The 19147-nt window shown below is 51.7% G+C and overlaps 2 protein-coding genes across 3 annotated transcripts; both read right to left on the minus strand.

Moving 5' to 3' along the window:
• Window positions 1-4626: 4626 nt before the first annotated feature.
• Window positions 4627-6977, minus strand: MFSD5 (major facilitator superfamily domain containing 5). The gene is made up of 2 exons (XM_057703640.1): window positions 6823-6977; window positions 4627-6236 (listed from the first exon to the last, which is right to left on the minus strand). Exon 2 carries the CDS (start codon window positions 6216-6218, stop codon window positions 4866-4868), a length of 1353 nt encoding a protein of 450 aa, XP_057559623.1. The 5' UTR covers window positions 6219-6236; window positions 6823-6977; the 3' UTR covers window positions 4627-4865.
• Window positions 6978-9330: 2353 nt separating this feature from the next.
• On the minus strand, window positions 9331-19084 carry LOC130832578 (small proline-rich protein 2H). 2 transcript variants are annotated; one of them, XR_009048326.1, is made up of 2 exons: window positions 18926-19084; window positions 9331-10246 (listed from the first exon to the last, which is right to left on the minus strand). XR_009048326.1 is itself a non-coding variant. In XM_057701005.1 (2 exons), the coding sequence occupies exon 1, from the start codon at window positions 12142-12144 to the stop codon at window positions 11632-11634; it is 513 nt and encodes a 170-aa protein (XP_057556988.1). In that variant the 5' UTR covers window positions 12145-13788; the 3' UTR covers window positions 9331-10246; window positions 11332-11631. The 2 variants fall into 2 exon arrangements, 1 of the variants encoding a protein (XP_057556988.1); XM_057701005.1 differs by lacking the exon at window positions 18926-19084 and adding an exon at window positions 11332-13788.
• Between the last annotated feature and the right edge of the window lie 63 nt (window positions 19085-19147).

Raw genomic sequence — 19147 nt, forward strand, 5'->3', positions numbered from 1 at the left:
TTTAGGAGCTGAGAATATAGCAGGGAAGACTATTTCAAAACAAACACAACAAGCACAAATGACAAAGAATCTCAGCGTTGGAATGGTAATATTGCTGCAGGGGATAAGTGTGTGTTGTAGACGTTACATATCTCTTGTAGGGTAAGGGACCCAGTAGAGAGGAGGGATTCATAAATGATCAATGACACATCAGTTCTCTCACTACTCATTTCCTCTTGCTTACACCTTAGCAGTCAGTGCTTTGACAGTGTTCTAGGACTTTTCCCCTATGTATTATCTATTTGATTCCCTGTGTATTATCTATTTCTCCAAGGGCAGAAAACATCCTTTTTTATGCGTCTTCTGCTTCTAACAGGAAGTTCTTTAGAGATCAAAAAGTGCTGACCAGGGACTTCCCTGGTGGTCCAGTGGCTAAGACTCGGAGCTCCCAGTGCAGGGGGCCCAGGCTTGAACTCTGGTCAGGGAACTAGATCCCACATGCATGTGGCAACTAAGAGTCCTCATGCCACAACTAAGTCCACACAGCACAACTAAAAATCCCACATGTCGCAATTAAGACCTGGTGCAGCCAAAATAAATAAATAATAATTTTTTTTTAAAGGTTCACATTAAAAAAAAAAACTATGATAAAGCTGAAAAAAAAAGTGCTGACCAATGTGAGTTTGAGTCACATAATTCAATCCCTCACCTGAATCCCTAATGTTTTTAAAGAAACAGTACCAGATGGTGGAAAGAGCTTTCAACTTGAGTCTGGACAGAGAAGCCAGGTTCTAGTCCCACCTCAATTTATTATTAATCTGTGAGATGGGGTAGTAACATCAAGCCTCACTGCCTCCCAGGGGTTCTGCCAGCCTCAAATAGAACAGACTTGAAATGCTTTCCAAAGGTCCAGCACGGCTTTGCAGCCATTAAAAAGCGTGTCATATACACTTGACATATAAAGATGTCAGAGATACATGAGTGATTGTTACAGTCTTCCTGTGGGTGTCAACTGTTTTAAAAAGAAAAACAAGATATACTTTTATGTAAAAAAAAGTTGCAGGTATGATTCATTTTTATTAAAAAAAATATTAAATCTATACACTAGACTACAAACATTTTAACAGTGGTATGAAGAGCAGGCTTAAGGGAGCCTATCATTTTTTACATTTTATATTTATATATATATGTACCTATATTTGTAACATATTTATATATCAATATAAATATATGAGGACTTCACTACAGCAGTGGTTAAGAATCTGCCTGCCAATGCAGGCTGCATGGGTTTGATCCCTGGGCTGGGAAGATCCTACATGCTGTGGAGCAAGAGCCCGAGAGCCACAACTACTGCTGCAACTACTGAAGCCTGGGTGCCTAGAGCCCGTGCTCCACAACAAGAGAAGCCACCACACTGAGAAGCCCATGCACTGCAACAGAGTAGCCCCTGCTCACCACAACTAGAGAAAGCCTGCCTGCAGCAACAAAGACCCAATGCAGCCAAAAAATATATATGTAAAAAAAATATGTATTTTAATGTAACATTATATAAACATGTATTTACATTCATATATTTATATTAAATATATATTTTTGTATTTGCATTTGAGTCTTTTACAATGAGCCTATATTACTTTATTGTTAAAAAAAATCATTAAAGCAAATGTGACATACTTTTGTAACATTAGGTCCAATCCCAAGCATGACAAAGTTTTGTTTGTCTTATAATTCTATTCTGTGGTTCTGTGGGGAAATGGTGGCAAAAAAATAGTAAAACGGACAGGGAGAACCACAGGATTGGAGTTAGGGGAAGTGTGTTGGGGAGTGGAACCTAGACCCAGCCAAAGGGTCATGGCCATTAGCTGGGAGCAGCCCTCTCCCCTCCCTGAGCAGGGACTGAATTTCCAGGAAGAGGTCATCCTGCAGCCTCAGGACCTAGTGCTGTCCTCGTGACCCAATCCTCCTGCCTTCTCGTACATTGGCTCCTGGTTCCTTGGGCTGTTTCTGTTCTCCTCAGGATCACTTAAAAGCTCCAAATAAAATAATCATATATCCAGCTGGATGGAAAGTCAGAAAATTAGGAGCCTCTCTTAGTGAAACACGGTGGTGTGTATCAAGTCTGACACCACGCTGACCTTCCCACTTGAGGAAGAGGAAATGAGTTCAAGTGGAACACACTGACACCCTCCTCAGCTGCTCACATACCCCAAAGTAGAAGGTCTCTCAGATAGCTTGATGCTGCTCTCTGGGCCAGGACTAAGGATAAACACTGCTGGGAATCTCCCAACCACTGGGATGCGCTGGAAAAGTTCTACACCCCGTCACAGCCCCATGCACTCATTCTCACACCCAAATCTGACCAGGCTCAGCTGGATTGAAAAAGTTAAAAAATAAAATATGAAAGCAAACACTTATGTAGTACTCAAACTGGGGGCCAACTGCTGTTCTAAACACTTAATTTAATCCTCACGAGAGCCCTAAGGGTAGAAACTATACCATCATCCCCATTTTATAGATGAGGAAACTGAGACACAGATTTGAACCCAGGCAGTCGGGTTCTGACTCCACACTCCTGACCAGTTGCTTCTGCTGCCTCTCAGCAAGGCATTATGAGCAGCGTTTTGCAGGCAGCATGCACCTGGTGAAGCAATCCCTCATTTGCCCCACATGGGTAAATACCCAAAAGTGGGCCAGGTGGCCACAGCTAAGTGCTGCCTCTCTCTTTCCCTTCTCCAGGGACAGAGCTTGGGGGGAGGGAGCAGGGCTAGAGGGGAAAGGCAGGTAGGTGAAGGCCCAGGGGACAGAGTTAGTATGTGCCATAGAAGGGACCCTGGGCAGGCAGCAGGAGGCAAGGTTTAACCTTGGCTTTGCTATCCACTTGCTACTTGCCCTTTAAGTGGACTTTCCACTTGGGTAAAAAATTTCACCGACACCTAGTAACACAATGCATGGCATATAGGAGGTGCTCAATAAAAATGTTTAGGGCTGAACGGACAGTCTCTAAGATGCCTTCAAGCTCTTCACACCCCGTGAATCTGAGAGGAAGAACCCTCCCCACTCTGCTACCAGCTCCTCTGAAGAAAGCTCAGCAGGGACAAAGCTAAAGGAAACTCATTCCTATCAAACTCTATCTCCTCTACACCTCCCCCCCACCCCATGTCCTTATCACTCATGAATATGGGGCCCCCTCATGCTTCTATCAGTAACTAATTACTGTCATCCCAAAAAACAAATCATTAACTAGGCTCTGAATTCGTCTAATAGATTTCCCAAAAGGGTGGCTCTTGAAAAGCCAGGTGTGAGCTAGCCTGTCTCCTCTCTCGACATTTACTGAGCACAGCCACAGGCCAAGCACCCACTTGTATATATATACGGGGGAAACAAGGGCAAGTAAGACACAATTTCCTCCTGTCCTCAAAGAGATCATAGTATGGTAGAGAGAGACAGAAAGTCTACAAATAAACTATAAAACACATCAAGGGCCAGCTCCACAGGCCAGAAAGGGGAAGCGGAGTTATTGCAACAGACTCTGTTTCAGCCTCAAGATGGAAGAAGGAAAAGATATCTGTTTTTTCATACTTAACCTCAACTTCTATTCCCTGCAGGCTGGGTGAGGGAATGTGTTTTCTCCCTTTTCTGAGTAGGGACCTGAGACCCCCACCCTTTCCTCCCCCTGCAGGAACCCATCCACCCCACATTCCTCCCGCACCAGGTGACACTATCTCCTCACACAGGTTTGGACTTGCAGGTTTTGGAAAGTTTTGCATCTTCCTGTCTGGGAAGTAGTCTGGGACCCAAGGAAGGGTCATCAACCTCTTTTCCAGAACAGGTAGATCCCTCATGCCCACCTCAAGCACATACCAGGACACACCCTTAGGCCTACCCTCCCTCCATCCCCACCCTTAACTGCAGGCTCAGCTTCCCCTGAGAAGCCCAGGTTTGGGTGGGAGGAGGAAAGGCAGATACAATCAGAGGTGAGGCAGGGAGGGGCTCACAGAACTGGTGTTCCCACTGGTACTGTTTCCTGCCCTGATGGCTCCCTCATCCTCACTCACTCTGGGTGGGGAAGAATCAGATACAGACAAGATCCCAGTCCCTTAGCCATTCACTGCTTTCTCTCCTCCTCAGCCCTTCACTCGGGTTTCATGCAAGGACATAGGACCTGCTGGACCCTCGTGATGCTGGACAAATGGTGCATCCACAGCCCAAAAGGGAGAAGGCAGGGAGCACGCATGTGCCGACCTGCAAGCTTGTTCCTGCAAGAGGGCTCCAGGTTTGCCTCAAGGGGTGGTCACAGAAGCAGCTCGAGCCCCTGGAACCTTTGCTCGGTGGCTTGGGCATCCACCCCATATGCTCCAGAGACTGCCTCACCCTGGATGTGGAGCAAGGTTTTTGCTTGGCTGCTGGGGAGGGTGCCTGTCCCCAGGGTAACAAGATATGGAGGATCTAGGAGCCTCAGGCATTTCCCACCAATTTCTGTTGAGAGGCAATTTCGTAGCTCTCAGTTTAAAGCTGGAGGCAGTCTTAGAGAGGCTACAAGTAAAAACCTTCGGCTGGTAACTCCACAGCTCTCCTCACCACCTCCAGCTGCCCCCTCACAAACAACTACTGAGGTGGGTACAGGTGAGGATCAGTAAATCAAATCAATGATCAATTACAAGTGTTTATTTTTAAGTGGAAAGAGGGAAGGGAGTGACACAGAGGCAACTTTTGGCATCTTCTTTCCAGGCCATCACCCCCATGTGCTTCCCAACCCAAAGCACTGGCAGGAGGGGCCCCAGGACAGGCTGAGAGGCCAGATAGTCATAAAGTCACAGAGAGATCTGTACAACCCTGGAGAGGCGGGATTCAAGGGTCCATCCCTGCTCCCTTGTCCCGGAACAGGGTTAGAGCTCAGGGGAGTAGGGTTCCCCAGTGGGTGAGGGCACCCGCAGCTCAGCATCGTGCCTGACCACGGTGAAGAGCCCCACGACCGCGAGCAGAGCCATCACCATAACGGCAGAGCAGATGCTAAACATGTTCCGAGTGCCCGTTTTGCGATCGCTGTCATGGAGGACCAGAAGCCCCAGGCAGGCCAGTAAGTGCAGGGGCACCCGGAACCAGTTGAGGACACCAGCTTGCTCTGTCTCAGGGATCACCTTTCTCCGCAGGAAGCTCATGCTGGGAAAGTACAGCCCACAGGCCAACTCAATAAGGAGGAAGGCTATAAAGGATTCCACTGGACTCTCCTGGCCTGGGCTGGTAGAGAAAGTCAACATGAAGAGGGAGAAGACGACCATGAGGACAGCGAGGGAGAGCAGGTGCATGGGCTGAAGGTGGTACCTCTTGGAGGTAGCAATGCGGTACAGGGAAGAGCCGAGCAGGCTGGCTGCCATGAAGCTGGAGAAGATGATGCCCAGCGGGGCCCCATGTGGGTCCAGCACAGGCGTCCAGAGGAAGACAAAGATGAAGATGACACTCTCAAACAGGGCCTGGATGGTGCCCAGCAGCAGCACACGACGGTCCGACAGGAGGCAGCGCAGGCCCCCAGCACAGGTCCTTGACAAGGCACGCTGCCGATCATAATTCTCTCCCCAGTTATGAAGGGCCAAGGCCCCAGCCAGAGCCAAGAGAGGGATGGCGGCCACAAAGGGCGCTACAGGCCCCAGGCCCATCCAGCAGGCTACAGCCTCAGCTGCCACACCTGCCACGATAGCCAGTACATGATTCCAGAAGGCAGCTCGGGCAAAGGTAGCCGGGATCCACTCTGCTGGGAAGTCATGCCGTTCCACATGCTCATGGATGTACCAGGCCTCAAAGGCCGAGAAGAGCAGGGCTGTGGACAGCCCACCAAGTGCTCGGCCCACCAGCAGCACAAAGTAGTCCCGAGAGAGTTTGGTTAAGCAACAGAGAGAGTAAGTGAGGGAGAAGAGGACACAAGACTTCTTGCGACCCAGCCAATCCACAAGGGAGGAGGCCACCAGTCCAAAGAGGACCGTGGAGGCAAGGCCGCAGACATAGAGGATGGCGATCTGTCCCTCCAGGAAGTGGTAATGCTGATAGAGTTTATAGAGGTAGGGGGCCTGGAGCCAGTCAGCTGCCAGGGCCAGGAAGTAGACCTGATAGAAGTCCAGTTGAAACCGAAGGAAGGAGGGATTGCTGCAGGCTCTTCCAGAGGGCTTAGCCCGGCATCTTGACAGCTCCAACCCCAGGCAGGAGGCCAGGAGGACCACAAAGGCAAGGTAGGCAGTCACCAGCATGGCCGGCCCCCGGACGACCTGGGGAGAGAAGGGGGCTTCAGAGTCACATCCATTGCCCAGATAGCGCTGTCAAGGGGCTGGGTGTCTAAGCGAAGGCAGCTCCACCCAACCCCCCTGCTAACTGCACTTCCCCACCCCTCAACTCCACTCCCCCAGAGCTCAGACCGGAGGGACCAGTTGGGTGGGTGGGAGGAGTGGCCCGCCAGCTTGGTCTCCAAGGGCACAGCGGGGCTGGGAGGGGTGGGAGAGAGAAGATTGAGCATTCGCCCCACCCTTGCCTGGCCTAGCAAAGAGGGAGTTCCTTCACTAATCCCAGCCCTGCAAGTTAAGGGGCTGCTGCCCTCTCCCACAATAGCTTCTGCATACACTACTTCCTTCTGTTACCTCTCATCCTCTTTGGGGAGCCCTTTTTTGCCCTCAATGTCTCATCATCTGTCCCGGGCATCCCTATCGCCCGCGCGGGCCTCTCGAATTGCTTCAGGGTCGCCCGTGCATCTCCGATTCTTCCTCCTCCAGGTCAGGGCAACCTCCCCTTAAGTTGCGCCCCCTAGTCCCGGCCCAGCGCCGCCACACCCGCTAGCGCCTCGCCCAGACCCCGTCTCACCTGCTGCCCCGGTTTGCGGGGACGCTCCGGACACGTCCGGCTCCAGGCCGCCCGGCCGCCCTGCCCGCTCTACCTCCAGCTCCGACTCCCGCTCGGGTTCCACCAGCGCCCTGCTTCCGGGAGCCGCGGGGTGGGGGTGGGGGTGGGGGTGCTTCTGGCCGCCGCCATCATGGCCCCGTCACGTGACGGGAGGCGCGGCGCTCAAACCCCGCCCCTGCTCCGCCCTCTTGCCCCCACCCTCTTGCCCCCACCCTGGGGCAGAGCCCCGAGCGCCCGCGGGGGCTCGACTGGAGGTGGTGGCGCCTGCTGCTCCTTGTTCCGCCCTGTCCGCTGCCCTCCCGTGACACTCGCTCCTTCGACTCCCGGATAACTACGGGCCCCCGTGGAAGTAAAGACCCATTTTCTGTCTCTTCCTCCATGCGGTGGGTCAGGGAGCGCAGCTGCGCCTGGGAAAATGCGTGCATTCCCGCAGAGCCGAGGCTTGAGCTTCTTAAGGAACCTCGCCACCCTAAGCCGAGACGGGCTCTTTGCTTCCCTCCTCTCCCACAGTAGTGACCTCCAGTCCAGAAGTCAGTATGGCCCAGACACCTGAGGGAGGCAGTGTGCTGTAAAGGACTTGGACTTGGGTTTGCAGATGGCCAAGGCTCAAATCCCACCCCTGTCACTTACCAGCTGGGTGGCCTCGGGCAAGCCATATGACTTCTCAGTGTCCCAGTTTCTTGGTCTGCAGTCATAGGAGAGCAGCGCCCAAATAAAAAAGGCTAAAGTTCAGCGGCAGTTAAGGGTAAAGAACTTCAGCCTTGGAGCTGGCCGCCCACCCTCTGCCACTGACCAGCTGTCTTACCTTGGAAAGGTTATTTAACCTCTCTCCAGCCTTAGTATGATCCCCTCAGAACCCTCCAGTGGCTTCCCTTCTCACTAAGCATAAAAGCCAAAATCATTATAATGGCCTACAAAACCCTCTGTCCTTTGTTGCACTGCTACATCTCTGACCTTATCTCCTACCAGTCTCCCTCCTGCGCCTTTTACTCCATCTATACTGGGTATCACCAGGGCCTTTGCACACTATCCCCTGTAAGGTTCTGGTTCTTCTCCCAGATATCCACATGGTTCCCTCACCTTATCGGAGAGGCCTTCCTTGGCCATCCTGTTTGAAAAAACACCACCACCTCTGCCACAGTAATCTACCTGCTTCCCTTCCAACTCTCTATTCTCCTTTTCTGTGTTTTCTCCATAGCACTTGACACCATCTGGCACACTATGTGTTTTACTTATTTACTGTTTCTTCTCCCTTCAAATTTTTGTCTGTTTTGTTCACTTGTATTCCCAGTACTTAAAATAGTTAATGGTATATGAAAAACATTCAATAAATATTTGATGAATAAATAAATGAATACGTTAATATGTGTAAATTACTCAAAAAAGTGCTGGTCTTTATTAGCTAGTAACACTTATCAAACAGTTATTATGTACCTAAGCTCTGTTTGAAGAAGTCCTGAGCCAACTGCTGTAGATGAATTGTTTAACTATCACAACCACCCATTAGGTAGTTAGTATGATTATCCTTCAGGGTTGGAAAGGTTAAGTAACAGGACTAGAGTCATATGGTAAGAGGTAGTCAGAACTGGGACCCAGATCTTTCCAATTCCACACTCATGATATCTGAGAAGATTAAGAGTTCACCCAGCTGTACAGGTGATTAGTAAATATTGGTTTTCTTTATACTAAAGCTTGGAGGGTAGAGGGTGGGAGGGTCTGGAATTATATCTTGAGAAATAATTTCTTATGATAAACAGCTGAGATTTATGTCCTACACGTTCCAAAGTACCTTTAGCCCTAAATGGCAAACTTCTAGCAAGTAGAAAGGGTATTGGTTCCCATGCATTTGTCTAGAAACATGAAGACTCAAAAATCATGATTTTCCAAAGTCTTTCAGTGAGTGAGGGCATGAGGGATCCAAATTCCCTCCATTCTGATCCTGGACTGAAACCCCTTGCACTCCTGACACTCAGTCTCTCAGTTCCTGGTGGTCTTTCCTTTGAGGTAGGAGGTCGCTCTGAATGAAGGCAGGGAGTGGGACGGGATGGCCTTACGTGCCTTGTCTTCTGTCTTCCAGGATGGAGGCCAGTGTTCTCCATTATTGAGTTGTGTTTTGCTCAGAAGCACCTGACAGAGACTTCAAGGAAGATTATTTTGGATTATTTTTATTGTAGGACCTATTTTAAATATGTTTACTCTTTAAGGTTACCCTGGTCTCTCAGAGATGTGAAGCACAGCGGGGAAAGATCCTACGCATGGGAAAATGTGCCAGCAGAGCAGCAGAGGACTGAAGGGGATAAAGGACAGCCTGGGAGGGCAAATCCATCTCTAGGGCACACTTCTAGTAGAGGGCAAGGAGGGCTGGAGGCTGTGTGTGGGGAGTCACAGGGGAAGACTGGCTTTCAGGGCAGGAGGGGAGGGAATGCTCTGGGAATTACTAAGAACCATGCTTACCAGAGGAGCATCATTTAAAACTTTTATTATGAAAATGTTCAAACATACATAGAGGTAGAGAGCATAGTCCTATGAAACCCTATATACTTAGTTCAACAATATTGATTTTTGTCCCTTTGTTCCTTCTCCTTTCTTTCTTTTTTGTTTGCCAAAATACTTAAAATTAAATACATCACTTCACTCCATACTTTAGTATGCATCCCTAGGAAATAAGGACCTTTTCTTACATAACCTCAAAGCCCTTTTCACATTTAACAAAATCAACACTGATTCCTTGGCATTGTAAGTACTCAGTTCATAGTTAAATGTTTCCAACACTCTGAAAATGTCTTTTTACAGTTGGATGGTCCCAATCAGGAACCAAACAAGGTCCACATATTCCATGTAGTAGTTGTCTTTGTACATCCCCTCTTACTCCCCACCCCCCCCAGCCATTGACTAGTTGAAGAAATCAGGTCAGAAGTCCTTTAGAATGTCTCCCGTTCTGAATATGTTTTCTTACTTCCTTGTTATGTCATTTAATTTGTCCCCCCCACACACACAATATTTCCTATTAAATGGAGGTTAGTTTTAGAGGCTTGATTAGAATCACGTTCAGTTTTTTTGTTTCTTTGTTTGGCAAGAGTCCTTCACAGGTGGTGCTGAGTGCTTCAGATTGCATCATATCAAGAGGTACACGGTATATGGTTGTGCCCTTTTTAGGGATGCTAAGATTTATCAGTGGGATCAGGTAGTGACAGCTTCATTCCTCCATTGTAAAGTTCTCCATCAACCACATCCTTGGTTTCATCCATTGATGATTCTTGCTTTGATCAATTATTTCATTAGGGATTGCAAAATGATTTTTCTAATTCCATATTCCTTTTGCATTAGCTGGAGTTCTTCTGTAAATAAGAGGTTTTCTCCACCACTTAGAGCCATTTTGGCCACCCTGAAATATAGTTTACACAGGACAGGCAGTGTAAATGTGTAATTCTTTTTCTTTTTAGTTGCCAATGTTCAGGATATGAGGTTGGGAGAAAAACATGTTTTATTTTTATTTTTTAAGAACTTTTATTGAGATACAATTGACATACAATAAGCTGCATATATTTAAAGTGTACAGTTTGATATTTTTTTCTCATTAGTAATGTATACATGGCAATCCCAATCTCCCAATTCATCCCACGTCAACAGATGTAGAGATACAAGTTAGGTAAAGGCAGAACATCCAGGTGACAGAAAAAAGGAAACAAAAATGGAGAGAGCGGTGTAGAAAGCTAGAAGGAATGATAAGCAGAAGGTTAAACAGAGATAGAAAGGAAAGAAAAAAAGGGTCCCAGAGAAGGAGGCTGAGGAAGAGAAGATTGAAACAGACCACTGTCAGAGAACTTGGGGGTTGTGAAGGGGCGTTTAGGGGCTCTCAGCTTAAGAGCCAGTCCCAAGCAGATACCAGGGTCTATCACTTCCAGCTTCTCTTGGTGGCTTCTCCAAACCCCCAGCCCACCCCCAGGGACAGGGGACTTATGACTAGCTATGTGTGGATGGGATCATTGGCAACCTGAGTCAAGGGATCCCAGCTTCCATCACCCCCCTGCCAGATGAGCATGGATATAACAGATGGGATTATTGCTGGAAGATTGAGGTCATGAGGCTGGGCGAGCACTCAGAGATTTGAAAGATAAGACATCCAGGTAGAGAGCGCGAGGTTCCTAGAACCAAAGGACCATGAAGGATGTCATGACATCCAAGAGGAGGGAGGAACCAAGAATCCTCTGCTCAGCCTCTTCTTCTGGTCCAAGAGCCACTGACCTTCCTTACCAGGCTCACGATGAGAGGTAAGGGGTTCAGAGACTCTCGGGTCATTCAGGGATATGGGTGGAGGTCCCTAGGGCAAGAAAAGTGGTCCCTGGACAAAGGACCCCCTGTCGCCTCTAGAGGAAGAATCCACATTATCCATGCAAACTGCAGAGAAGATGGGCCAGAAAGGGTCTACAGGGAAGGCTGACTAGAGGGGAAAATGGCCAACTTGCTCACCTGCAGGGGCCTTGGGAGAGGCTCTGAGAAGAACGTTTTCCATTCCAGAAGTCGCAGAAGAGGAGGTTCTGGAACCAGTGAGAGCATGCGCCCAGAAACTAGCTTCAAAGCAGATGCCCTGCTGTCACTCCCAGGACTGAGGAGGAGGCTGGGGGCTCTGAGCAACCTGCCGCCTCTCCCCGCCTGGGTGAGGGGTCCAGCTGATCCTTCTCCGTCCTCCAGAGCTCCTGCCTCCCCGCGGAGGAAGCAGCTGCAGAGTGCCGTGGGAGATGGGCAATCTCTCAGGGGGCAACAGCCCCGCTAGACTATGAGACAGTGCCGAGAGGCGCGCTGTCCCCTGAAGCAGCAGCTACAGCGGCCAGTGGAGCCTGGAGGCCCCCGGGCAGCCCCTCGGCCACAGCCGTGGCTGTCACCGCAGCCCAAGCAGGAGCTGGAACAGGCAGTTCGACCCCTGGAGCAAGGGTACATGGGGCAAGGAGAGGGGTGGCAGCAGGTCAAGTGTGGACCAGAGCATGGGCTGCAGGACCTGTGGGGACAAGTCAAGGGAGGACAGGCAGGGCAGGGAGGGCAGGGGCAGGTACAGGGTGGGCCAGGGAGGCCCGGACAGGAGGGGCAGGGAGCTGCGTAAGAGGGATAGGCAGTGCAGGAGCAGGCGGGAGGGGGCCAGCCCGGGCAGGGGCAGGCACAGGCAGAAGTGGGGCAGGACAGACAAGGGGAGGCAGCGGGCGGGCCGTGCCCGGAGGGTGGAGGGGGCTGTTGGTGGCTGGCCTTCTTGTTCCGAGGCCCTAAACGCAGGCCCAGAGAGAAGTCCATTTAGCTGCAGGAGTGGCCAGGCTGGGGGTTGGGTGAAGGGGAGGGCAGGGGTGGAGTCAGAGCGGATACTGTGGGGAGCAGGGGGCGGGCAGGATTACACCTAAGACACTGCTGAGCCTCTCTGAGCCTGCAGGAGCTCAGCCCTCCCCAGCGAGCCCTCCCCTTCCCCGCCTGCCTGCTCCCCTCCCCTCCACTGAGAACCCTCCCGGGGCACCAGACCAGAACACGTCCTCCAAATACGATGTGCACTTTCGTGCCTCCAGTCCTTTGTTTATACTCTTCCTTCTGCCCCCAGTGGCCTTTCTCTTTTCTCCACGTGGTGGAGTCCTATCTTCTCTGAAGTCTTCCCTTCTATTCAATCAAAAAGTATCCCTTGAGCTCCAGGCACCTGGCGCCTGCCCATCACTCTCTAGCCCTGATGGCTAGAAGGGCTGCTTCATGCTTCCAAAAGGTCCCCGGAGGAGACGGAGAGGAGCAGCAGCGGCAGCACCAGCAGATGCTCTGAGACGCTGAGGCTGAGCCAGGGATGTTGGTGGGAGCTGGCAGGGGAGGGAAGAAACCCAGATTCTGGGAATTTCCACACAGGGCAAGTCCCAGGTGTGGCGGTGGGGGGAGGGGCTGACTGTCTCTAGAAGCCTGACAGCTCGGCAGATTATTATGTGAGGGCCTGTCATGCAGCAGGCACTCGTCATGGGACGGAGCAAGACCGCTCACTTTCAAGTGAGGGGTGGGGCAGAGTGGAGACAAAAACCAAACAGGTAAACAAACAAATACATTAGCTTATTTCAGCGCATGGAAATTGCCATGAAAGACACCAGGAGAATGTGATAAAAAGTGACTCAGAGAGCTGGATCCTTCAGAAGGGGCAGCTAGACAGCCCCCAGACAGTCAGCGTTGAGAGCCCTTAGGGTTTGGGAGGAGATAAACGTGCTGGCAGACCAGGGGAGGGCTGCCTGAGGCTGAATGGGACCTAGGTGGCTGGACTACGAAGAAAACTAAAGCTGAGCAGGGGATAAGGAGGGCTGGAGGTTGTGAGAGAAAATTCAGTGGTCAGGGAAGGTGCCACTGAGAAGTGACATGTTCGCAAGCACGTGCAGAGAGCGAGGGAGAGAGCCATGGCAAGTACAGCAGTACAAAAGGCACAGGCCGTCAGATGGCATAGGTGGAAAGCCAGGCAGAGGCCGTGGGAGCCACAGCAGTGACTTGGATCTTATTCCAAGGAAAAGAGAAAACCACGGAGAGTTTAAGGCAAGAAAGGTGTATGGGTCTTCTTGGTCCTATACCTGCCCCTGGTTAGAATGTTCTACTTCCTGTGTAACTGATACAACCATTTTGGAAATCCGTTTGGCTTTATCTGATAAAAACTGAGATTGCCTGTACACACACTTTGACGCTTAGTCAAAAGCTCTTGCGTGTATGTACAGGGGAACATGTACAAGAATGTTCTTAGTGGCGTTATGACAGCCTAAACTGGAAACAACTCAAATATTCACCCAGAGTGGAATAGAAAAATTAATTGTGGTATATTTATGCAACTAAATACTCTGAAAAAATTTTAAAAAGACAGTTATGTGCAATGATTTCGATCTCTCTCACAAACAAAAAGTTGAACAAAATAAGTAAGACAGAAAAGGGTTATACAGTGTCATTCCATTTATATAAACCTCAAAAACAGGCAAAATTAAGTAATATTACTTAGAGATGCATACATAGGTGCTAATACTAGAAAGAAAAAGAAGGAAATAATTATCACAAAAGGCAGGATGGTGGTTACTTCTTAAAGGAGGGAGGGGATGATGGGAGAGTCTCATGGTAACTCCTGGAACAGCAAATACTCTATTTCTGACCTGGATGGCAGTTGAATAGGTATTCACTTTATTCCAATTTATTCTGTACACCGTTCATAATATATTTCTGTACTCTTTCAGAAAGAGAAAACAGAAGTGCTATTTCTTTCTCTACTCCATGCCACCTCGTTCAAATCATTCTGCTGAAGTTAGATACTGCTTCGTTCATACACCTATCTTTCCACCAGAGCTTGAGTCAGCGACCTCCCCTGTCGCTGGTCTGGCACTTATCAGTGCCTGGCATCGAGCAGATGCTCAATAACTGTTTTCTGAATTGGTTTGAACTGAACTGAATTTTCCAAGTCTCTCATCCCATGGGGAGGTGGGCAGCTGCAGAAGAGGAGGAAGCCTTTCACGGTGAAGAGAGCTCAGGACCACCAAGACCTAGGTTCCCATCTTAGCTCTGCTGCGTCCTAGCTGTGTGATATTGGGCAAGCCACTTAAGCTCTCTGATTCTCAGCTCCCTCCTCCGTGAAATGGGGATGATAATAACTGCTGTTTCTCTGGACTGCTCTGTAGATTAAGTGAGTAATGTCCACGCCTGGCACAATGCCTGGCACATAGTAGGTGCTCAACAAAGGATAGCTTCCCAACCCCCTACCCCCAGCCTCACATCTTTTCTTCCAAGGAGTCCACTAGATAGGGAAGCCAGACGTCAAATATGGTCCCAGAAAGTGGGCCCACATCCTCAGGGCCCCTCGGGGCTAAGGTGGGGATATAGTCTGGAGGAGAGCTGGCAGACCGGGAGATCCCACTGTAAGTAAACAGAACCCAGGCAGCTGGCAGAGGAGGTAGGACATCAGGGTTCTGGGAGTTTCCATCCAAGGGAAGTCCCAGGTGTGGGTGCAGGGGTGCCAGGCCGGCCCCACCCAACACCCTGGCCCCAGGGGATGTGGGCACAGGGAGGAAAATGGGTCAGAACAGGGCTGGAACTTAACCCCATTGCTCCCACGATCTCTTTGCCAGCTCCGGAGGAGGAGGCATGGCCACAAAGAAGCCTGCTCCCTCCTCCAAAGGACCCTCCATCCTTCTTCTTCAGAAAGGAAGAAGCATGGAACCTTGGTGTCTGGGCAGGAGGAGCTGGAAGCCCCCCAGTGGACAGAGGAGAGATAACCCCACAACCCGGGATGGACGCTCTATACAAAACAGACTGCTCCACCCACCTACACAGGGGCTGGCAGACCCCTGGAGCTCACACACTCAGGGGTGACCGTGGAGGCAGACATGCTCCTCGTTCCAGAAAGTGGGACAGGTCAGGGCTGGATCCCAGAGGGGGAGGGTGCACGGTCGGACAGCGCAGAGTAGGAGGATTTTCTGTCTGGTGAGGCTCCAGCTAGGCAAACTCAGGAATCCCTCACCCTGAGGGATTTGCCAACAATGTGGGGGCCTTGTTTTCTGTATATAATGTTGGGCCTAAGCCTGTGGATTCCTCCTCCCTATGCGTGCCTCTGTTTCCCTTTCTGGAGGAAGAGCTGAAGGAATGGGTGGAATCATTGCAGGGCAGGATCACCAGGTGTCCCAGGGTCCTGCTTTGGCCATTAAGAGGTGCTTACTGCCCCTCCCTTGTAGCATATCAAAATCCAGGTGAGGAGCAGGAATGGAGGGACTGTCTTCTTTCTGGGGGAGCAGGGAGGCTGGGAGCCAGGACCCTGATTCCAGGGCCTTTGCACATACTCTTCTGCTGCCCTCCCTTCTCTCCACTCTCCTCCTCACTTCCCCCTCCTCCTCCACCCAAAAGTCTTTCCTGATCTCCTTGGCTGGGGGAAATATCCTCCTACTATTCATTCTCCCAGTACCTTCTTCCTCTCCATGTTGGTTATAACTTGCAATTTTGCAGATTCTTTGTTTAATGTCTGACTCCTTCACCAGATTCTGAGCCCGCCGGGGCAGACCTGGGTATTCCCAGGGCCTAGCACAGTGCTTGGCATATAGTGGATGCTTAATAAAGATTTGTTCAGTTAATGGATGGTGCATGTTCGGGGAAGAAATTCCTTGAGTTCTTTAGGCTAGTCCTAAAATCCTGAGTTTCAAAATCAAGGCCTTATTCTCTGTGGGGATCTGGGCAGCTCTGAGGCTGATAAGGACCTTCCACACACAAACTCATTCACCAGGAGAACCAACAAACAGGCAAGCAGCAAAACAGGCCTGATACAAGGGGTGGAATTGAGCAAGCACCCAGGGCAAGGCTGGCACCAGCCTTGGCACAGAGCAGGCCTAGTGGGAGGAGATGGGAGAGGAGGGGAGGAAGGGAAAGAAGACACGTGTTGTACAAAACATGTTTTCATCACGCTCTCCCTGGATGCCCTGGTCTCCAAGCCCCGATGGCACTTCCGTGCCTTAATGATGTCCTTGGAGGTTGTAACATAGCTCCCCCCACCTCCTCAAGACATCTGCCAGCCACCGCTGAGCGTGGCGTAGGTCGTCCCCCCAGCACAAGACCAGGCATGGGGAAATTGCCTATTCAGTGTCCTGATGCTGATGGGGAGGGGGCAAGGGTGAAAATTAGGGGTGGGCAAATCAGGGCAGGTGGAACAGATGTCTGGATCCTTTTCCTTTCCTCACAATCTCTCCTTTTGGTCTTTGTGGTGAAGGGAGCAAAGGAAGCCTGGTCCTAGGGTCCCCAAGATATCATTTCTCCAAGTTTCCAGGGTGACCAAGTGGAGCAACCACAAACAGAGCAAAGCCTAGAACCAGGCATGACCCAAGAGAAAGAGAAATGAGAGGAGCTCTCTCTACCAGTTTCCAGAGTAGGAGGCCCTCTTCTCAAACTTCCTCCTTGGACAGAGCACAGGCTGCAGTGCAAGATGGAGAGAAGAACCTGACCCCCTCACAATGCCCCTCTACTCTGCTCCCCAATCTGCCTGTTTGGTTTGTCTTCCAAACCACTGCAGCCCACAGACCCCAGTCATTGGGTCCTGGGGAGGGGCAGGGGCGGGGGCGGAGGCGGAGCAATTCCCAGGGGTGGGGCCGGCACAGGGCGGGTCTTCCTGGGCATCACCCCCTGGCTGCTGTGGCTGGCTGGGGACTGAAGAGGCCGCCAAAAGGGCGGAGCCACAGTTACCAAGACAGATGAATGGACGAACACCCACCAGAGACAAAGACAGAGGCAGACAGACAGACAACCTAAGACAAAGAGGAGGACAGAGTCAGAGACAGATGGAATTCCAGACCCGCTCTCTTTCCAGGCAACCCAAGAGTTTTGTCCCCTGTTAGCTTCCCTGGCCGCATTTGCTACCCCGGCTGCATAGTCTCAGAGCTCTAGGTCTGGAGGACCAGCCCCTGAGCCCCTCTAAGAAGGAGAATGGGAAGACTTGAGAGGGCTACCCAGCAGGGAGAGTGTTCCGGGGGGTGGGTGGCGCCTGGTTCTGTGTCAGGATGCCTGGCCAGGGGCCAGGGAGGGAGTGGTGCCCTCGCCTGGTTCATGAGGACAGGAGACTCATTCACTGTAAACCAAGTACAGATGTGCTGGGAGGGGGAGGGAGAATTAGGGTCACACTCACAAACCGCAGCTGGGCCCGCCCTCTTTCCGCCAGCTACCACCACCACCAGGGCAGGAGGGGTTAACTTTGCAGCCTCCTGGCAGGATCCCTGCCACAAAGGCTGAGTGCCATCCCACCCCAGCCTGGACGCCTGGGTCCAACTATCCGACACCCGCCCCTCCTGCCCTGCTGAGAGCTGCTCCCTGGGTAACCAAGCAAAGTCAACAGCAGCCAGGCCACCTGGGGACGGGACCCTGGAGTACCTATTCCCAGCTCTTCCCACCCCTGGAGTGAAAGGGAGGGCCTTGTCTGCACCCCATCAAGGGCTCCTGTTCTCCTGAGAGAGCCACAGCAGGCCCCCCTCTTTCCCCTCCCCTTCACCTGACTCTGGCTACCAAAAGTGGCCTTTCCCTTTCTGGGGAAGGAGGATACCTGGTCCCCAGGGGCAGTGAGGACAGAGCAAAGTAATTCCAGTATGGAAACTGTGATGTGACCAAGAGTCAGTGTCCCCGGTGCTGGTCCCCCCGGGACTGTTGCTGGGGAAGGTCCTTTGGGTGCATCTCCCCAGTCTCACCCAGCCCCCACCGCGACTGCTGCCCTTCTCCACTCCTTCACTCCCACCCCAGTCCCTGTAGGAGTGTTGGGCCTCCAAGTACAGAGCTTGGACTTCAGACCCCTTCTCTTCTCTCGTTCTGTCCTCAGTCGAATGGACGCTGACACCCTGGCGTTCCTATGCCAGGGCTGAGGGTCTGTGGTGGTCACATTGAAGTCAGAGAAATGTCCCCATCAGACACTGACATTGACACTGGATGCACGTGCTTGCACACACATACACACACCTAGAGTCAACAACATTCATGGCGCATCCAGCAGGCAGGCAGGCAGGCAGGCAGGCGCTCGTTAAGGCAGACACACACCCTAGACTTGGGCTTTCTCCCTCACACCCAGCCCAAGGCTCCTCCCACTCCAGCTACAGTTCCCCCAGCCCTCCTCCCCAGCCTCTCCCCTCCAGACTCAAGCCTAAAGGTGGGGACCACGTTGGCAGCCAGGGACCCAGGAGCCCTAGCTCCCACAGCTTACTCAAGGCAGGGTGACAAGGAGGAGGTCTTTAAGCCCAGGCCATAGCACCCCTACAACCTCCACTAGTTAAACCAGTTTGCTCCTGGGACCAAAGGACCGGCTAGGGTAGGCAAAGGGAAGTAGAGCCTACTTTGACCTGCAGGTGAAGGCTAAGCAAAGCGTAAAGACAGTGGCATCTGTTCTGGCATATCCCTGCGCGGTCACTCCACCCCTGGGAAGACGTGGATAGAGCCCGCGCTGCCTGCCCTGCGGAGGTACAGAAACTGGCCTCCGTGAACCACAGCCCGCACACAGGACTCAACCAGTCCCCCCAGATGGCAGGAAGGGGAAAAGTGCCAGGGAGAAAGGGTGGCATCATAGGCCCAGGACACTGACCTCTTCTGCCAACCATGCCCGGCCTCCCGGGGACGGAGTCACGGAAGCCCAGCAAATGGGAGGGGCAGAGACCCAAGTGTCCCGGGCCGCCCCGCCCAGCCCCCCTCCCACCCACCCCCCGCCCCCCAGCCCCAGGGCACCGAGGAGGGAGCCGGGCAGGGGCAGGCGGCAGGGGAGGGAGGAGCGAGGGCGGGAGGGGGAGGAGGGAGCCGGGCTGGGAGG

The sequence above is a fragment of the Hippopotamus amphibius genome, chromosome 12 (genome assembly GCF_030028045.1).
Source record: "Hippopotamus amphibius kiboko isolate mHipAmp2 chromosome 12, mHipAmp2.hap2, whole genome shotgun sequence".
NCBI classification, from domain to species: Eukaryota; Metazoa; Chordata; class Mammalia; order Artiodactyla; family Hippopotamidae; genus Hippopotamus; species Hippopotamus amphibius.

Bases quoted from the DNA above. Each gene is read 5' to 3' on its own strand.
- LOC130832578 (XM_057701005.1), bottom strand. From the start codon at position 12,144: ATGGACTTCTCTCTGGGCCTGCGTTTAGGGCCTCGGAACAAGAAGGCC.
- MFSD5 (XM_057703640.1), bottom strand. From the start codon at position 6,218: ATGCTGGTGACTGCCTACCTTGCCTTTGTGGTCCTCCTGGCCTCCTGC.